The 6048-nt window shown below is 38.4% G+C and overlaps 1 protein-coding gene across 1 annotated transcript; it reads right to left on the reverse strand.

Moving 5' to 3' along the window:
* Positions 1–387: 387 nt before the first annotated feature.
* On the reverse strand, positions 388–5145 carry LOC104959714 (uridine-cytidine kinase-like 1; the record flags this gene model as incomplete). The annotated part of the gene is made up of 5 exons (XM_010787612.1): positions 4521–5145; positions 3285–3383; positions 1698–1791; positions 1444–1506; positions 388–510 (listed from the first exon to the last, which is right to left on the reverse strand). Coding segments are annotated over exons 1-5 (423 nt in total), but the record flags the coding sequence as incomplete, so codon positions are not given.
* Between the last annotated feature and the right edge of the window lie 903 nt (positions 5146–6048).

Consider the following 6048-nt stretch of genomic DNA (forward strand, 5'->3'; position numbering starts at 1 on the left):
CAAGAGGAAAAAAAAAGGCACCTTACTGAGTCGTCGTTGTGCGCCTCCGAAATTGTGCGCGAAATTCGGATTGTATTCTTTCGGTTTGTTGGTTACTTTATTTCGGTGTTTAGGGTAGGGCTGGTTAGGGTATGTTAGTTAATTCTTATTTTTGCCTGATTTGAGTGATTTATTATCAAAAAAATATTATTTTAACATTTATTTTAATATTCTAAATGACTTAGGGGGGTGCAATCTGTAAGCTAGGGGGGGACGATACACCCCCTAAGCACTACCTAGAGTCTATGTGTGCACGTCCCTGAACTGACACATTTACAGATATTCAGATATTGACAATCACTACAAATCTTTAAATCCCTAGCCAGGTAAAAACCGGAACTCCCTCACCTCCGGTTCCCCCGTATCGTGGTTGGTCTGGATCAGGATCTTCCCCAGCCGGATGTCTTTGCACACGGCCATCAGAGCCTGCTCCATCGTCTCGCCTGCTCTCAGGATGGAAACGCCTGTGATCTGCACACACGAGAAAAACAAAGGTCAGTGGGATAAGAGGTCTTTGATTACTACATTAAACACATATTTTGTGAGCAGCACATCTCTTAACACATCAAAGGTTCTCCCGGCAGCTTAAAGTCATTCTAGACGTTTACATACAGCGCTAAACGAGTGCGAACATTTGGTTTCTAATAGATATGTATACACTTGGAATAAATTGTCTCAAGAGTTTAAACGTCATCACTTGCACTGAAACATTTAGACAGTCAAGCTTATGTTATTTATCATACTTTTTAAAATATACATTTGTTGGGGGATGTTTGTTGGACCGTTTACATTAAAGAGCGAGACAGGAAATGGGGAAGAGAGAGGGAAGTGTGTTGTGTGTAATTATTTAGCTACCAAGGCTTTAACTAGTTATTATAATGCTGTGAAGAAGCAGTAAATGGCGAAAATGTACCACTTAAAGGTGGGGTAGGTAATTTTGGAGAAACCAGCTCGAGTGCGAAAGAATTTGAAAATACACAGTCGGAACAAATCTGCCACTTCCTTACAGAGCCCCTCCCCCAACACACACGAACGCGCACATGACCAATGAGGGCACGAGAGAAGTTTGTGCAAAGATGGAAGGCTGACAGGCAGGTAGGCCATCCAGTTACTTTAGCCGGGCCGGCTCAGATGATTGGTCGTGCTTTTTACAGCGCCACAACTTCCATGGATTTATTTATTGTCAAAGCATTTCATGTATTCATTGCTATCGGGATGTTAAGAGCATTCCATGGAATATAACAAGTGTTTCTGAAGTTAATTACCTACCCCACCTTTAAGTACATAAAGCAGGTTGTTTTGTCACTAGGTATGAACACTGTGTGCTGAGAGGGTGAACACTATCCATGGACTTCATTTTGAAGTTTGAGTAACTTTAAAAACGAAGTATAAAAGCAGACTTACTCGTTTTCCACTCAGCCTCTTCCCCTCATACGTGCCCCCCTGAGGCGTTTCCACAGATACCGGCTGGAGAGGGAGAAAAGGGTAAAAAAGATCAACTAAACCACAAGTTCACAAAACCCACTGCCACTGAAGGCAACACTGAGATATAGCACAAGCAACTTGAAGCACTTTCAACATACAAGAAGCAAGAGTGCACTTTATTTATATTCCAACAAGCAGCATCTCAGTTGATAATCTAAACACACACGACTCACCTTGAGAGGCAGGAAGGACAGCGCGTGCTCTATCAGGAGCCTCATTAATCTCTTGGAGTAAAAGATAAACTCATCTCTGTTGGTCTCCTTGTTTCTGCACAAACACACAGAGGTCAGGAGCAAAGAGGAGGAAGGACAGTTGTAAGAACAAGCAAAGAGTTTGATCTCCTTTAGGAACTTTAGATCAGGATATCTGGAGCTCTGCTGCTGCTTATTGTCGTGTCAAATTATCATATAATCATTTAACACATAGTCTCATACTCTGATTGCCTTTTACTCTGTTCAATTGTATTTGTAGTCTTGTATGTGTTTAACAGAGACATGTGTTAAGGATTTACATTTCAGGAGGGCAAAGGAAGTAAAAGGTGGATTTGCAAATGTTAAGGACGACGGGGTTTAATGGTTTGATTATGGGATGTTTCCTTTCATGAATATATATAGAGACTGGAAGCAGTACTTCTCTATCCTCTGAGGATGGAGTAGCTCTGTTCCTGCATTTCAGATGGATTTCACTTGTATATGGACTTTCTTTATTAAATATAGCAAAAGACAAACTTCGTCCATTAATCATTTATCAGTTTCTTTTTAGAATTTCCTCCACACTTTAATTGAACCATTCATTTAAATATCTGTTTATGTGCAACACTGGATCGTTTAACTACCTTTTAAGCATCAAGAAAAGTCAAAAGTTCAGTTTGAAGCTGTTTTAGATAATAATAATAATAATAATAATAATAACAACAACAACAAATGTTATTGTTATAGCGCTTTTCCTGGTGCTCAAAGACGCTTTACATAAACTCAAACAGAAACAGAACTGTCGTGGATCCGATGTAACACTCACAACGTTAAAGAATAAGACAGAGGAATCAATAAAACAAAGATGGCTGAAGTCAAATCTGATATTGCTGTCCAGCACTATAAGAGACACATCACCTTGCACCAAAGCAGTCAATGTGTACTTTCCATAGAGTCGAAGGGAATCTCAGAGCTTATATATCCACCTCAAAGTGCATGCGTAGTTGACCTCTGACCTGACACAATATTGTATTGCATTTTCTGTCCTTTCGGTCTTTAAATAATCCCAGTGAATGCCAATGGAGACAACTGTTGGTCATAGAAATAGATCGGCCTCTTTCCTCGAAACTAAATGAGTAACCCACTAGTACGTCTTGAAACTAGGGCTGCTCGATGATGGCAAAAATCATAATCTCGATTATTTGGGTTAATAATTGATATCACGATTATTAAAAACGATTATCCATTTACTTTCAAATCAATTTATTGGAGAAAAAAATGTGAACAGTATATTTTTTAAAGTTGATTACACTGAACTTTAAGTATAACTCAACTGAAAAACCAATAATAAAAAAAAATAAAATAAAAAAATAGATTACATTTTTTTTTTATAAATCGTTTTATTTCGATTACGTTGTTTTCGTAATCGTTGCAAGCCATAATCGTAATTGCGATTCAAATACGATGAGTGGAGCAGCCCTACTTGAAACCGGGATAGACTGTATAAAAACACATTATTATATAAAAGATATTTTTTAAGGTGATTGAAGATGTTCCCTGCGCTCTGACCTGATGATGGTGTGCATGCCGCGGACCTGAGGCGTGCTCTCCATCACGCTGAGGGTTGTGGGTAACGGCTGACCCTGGTGAGCCGAGGCGAGCGCCGATCTGTGACAAAAATCAAATGGTGAGACTGACATACAGAAATGATCTGAAATAGTACAAGCATTATATTTAAGACTTCCCTGGCGCTAAAAGGTTTTCTTAAATCAAATATCATCCTGGCTTTGTGTGCGAAAATAATCAACCTTCAAAAATATCGTTTCTTTATGCTCTCTTTAAGGTAAAGAACATATCGACTTAAACCTTATTTTGAAGGCCAGTATTGATGTTAACTCTTTTGATCGCTGACGTTTCCAGTTGCAATTATTAGCTTTCAAAATGTGCATACTTAAAATCTGACTTTCTTCTTGTGGTTATCTAAAAACTATATTTTCCAGGGACGAACAAGGATTTAGGTAGTGACGTCAGAACCCAGAGAATTAAAACGGGCTGATATACTAATTGTACCATCACGAAAAACACAAGAAAATCACACTAATGCAGAATCTTGATTTCAATATTGATAACAAATGATTGTGGATATCAGTTTGGCCATCAGCCCTAGCTTTAACGTCAAACAATGGAAAGATAAGATAGCAGATTGAGCAGAAACTAGATGAATAGTTTAATATATAATCTACTGCAAGTGTTTAAATGCCTACAGCCCACTACGGTAATACACACTCATGCAGGCAGATCATACAAAGTAAATGGGGCTGGATTTACAAACAAAACATTTGACTCCGAATAAAGTTCATCCCCATCTTAAAGCAAGACTCAGTGGACCAACTTATTCTCTAACATTGTTATAAAAAGTTGATTGTATGTCATGTTAACAGTGTGTGTGTGTGTCATCAACTTCCGCCAACAAAATGCAAATCAAGAAATGCAACTCCAAAAATAAGCAAATTGTCAAATCCAATTTTTAAAACCACACATGCTTGCGATGTTAAAGAGCGATGAGCAAGCTGGAAAGTCAATTTCACATGCTCTATTCCTTCAGTAAAGCATGCTTCTGCAACTTCAGCGTGTCATGAACGGCTTCAAACAAGCATGTTGGCTTTTCTATGGTGCCGGTGTTTGATCAGCTCGATGTGCAAAGCTTATTTAAAACAAGTTGCAAAAAGCCAGAACGCATCAAATGGACTAAAGTGTGCTTTAAAAACCACATCACTAAAGGAGGGTGCACGAGCTGAGCCTCACATATCCCAGCGCAGCTTCCTCTGAAGAACGAGACATGTTTTCATTTGGTGACATTTAGAGATGAAGAAGCAGAAAGAGACGGGAAGAAAAAGGACAAAAAGAGAGACAAATATAAAAGGAGAGAAGAAGAGAAAGCATTAGAGCAGAGGAACAGCTCCACTTCATCAGCTCAGGGCCGAGGACACGGAATTCTATTTGTCCTCAAAGAGGGTTCATTTCAGGAGACTCAATGTATGCCCACTCTTAGCAGGACGCTTTAGAGAGTGAGAATACACATCAGCGGCGTTTACTGCCCAGGGGAGAACACTGCAACCCACTTATAGCTGGCTTTGCTCCTGCACACTTCCCAAATGACCCGAGGGCTCCTCCCCTTGTGTTTTTTTGTGCATCTTAAACGCATCAGAAGAGCATATGTTAGCATTTTCTTAAAATTCTGTTCTGCTCAGAAAAGGCTGAATTACGCCGAGTTGATCTTCGTCATCTTGCTTTGATTCGTGTTCGACCGTAGGTGTCATTTTAAAAAAGGTAAATGGTATCAATATACCAATACGTTTTCTTGACTTGTAGACACACACGGTGTTAAACAAGTCTGCGTTGGCCTGGTTGTTAGTTTGTTTGGACATGTGAACATGGCCTGTGGAGCATGGTAGATCCATCCAGCAGAATGAATGGATTATTGGAGAGTATATATGAATGGACAGTAGGGTTTTAAAAGTGATGAAAGCCTTTGCTAATGTAAAAGTATTTATCTTAAAAGCTGCCACTAGATATATTCAACCATAGCTTTCTTTGCTCTATGTCAACTCTGAGGGAATTGTCTCGCTCTCTAGATTTTACATTTGAGATTTTAAGACTTTTTAAGCGACTTGAAATTCAACCTGAAATCTGTTTTACATGCAACTTGCATTAAGCGTGACAGCAATGGGAGAGGCTTTTGTAAAATGAGTTTTTTAAAGCGTTCTGTAGGAGCTTTATTTATTTTTTAAATGTCGACCGGTACTTTGTGTGCTGTTTGGTGGAGAGCAGGTGGTGCACTGGAGGTTTATAAGAGCTTTTAAAACAGCTGCCTCCTGCTGTTGGAAATAAAGTTGAATGAACCTCATTATAAAAAGGAGCTTAAAGAAACGAATCATCCCATAGTAAATGAAGGAGTAGGGCTGAACGATTTAAAAAAAAAAAAAAAACGTTTATAATAATAATAAATCATTATTATTGTCATTATTTGTTATTAGTATTTGTATTAATATTATTATTATTATTATTATTATTATTATTATTATTTTTTTTACATTATTATTATTTTTGTTCTTGTTGTGTGTCAGTCATCCACACCAATGAGAAGTGCTGTGCTCCACATGTATCTGCGATTGTTAACCAATCAGAAGTGGCCCATGATAGAAGGTGATAGACAGATTGATCCAATCACCTGCCAAGTATTTTTGAAATACTTTTCCAAATGGCTTCCAATATGGTTTGGTGAAACCATCTGAGTCAGGTTAGTAATGCTCCATCACATGTTTCTATTACA

The sequence above is a fragment of the Notothenia coriiceps genome, unplaced genomic scaffold (assembly GCF_000735185.1).
Source record: "Notothenia coriiceps isolate Sejong01 unplaced genomic scaffold, NC01 NC01_scaffold00030840, whole genome shotgun sequence".
NCBI classification, from domain to species: Eukaryota; Metazoa; Chordata; class Actinopteri; order Perciformes; family Nototheniidae; genus Notothenia; species Notothenia coriiceps.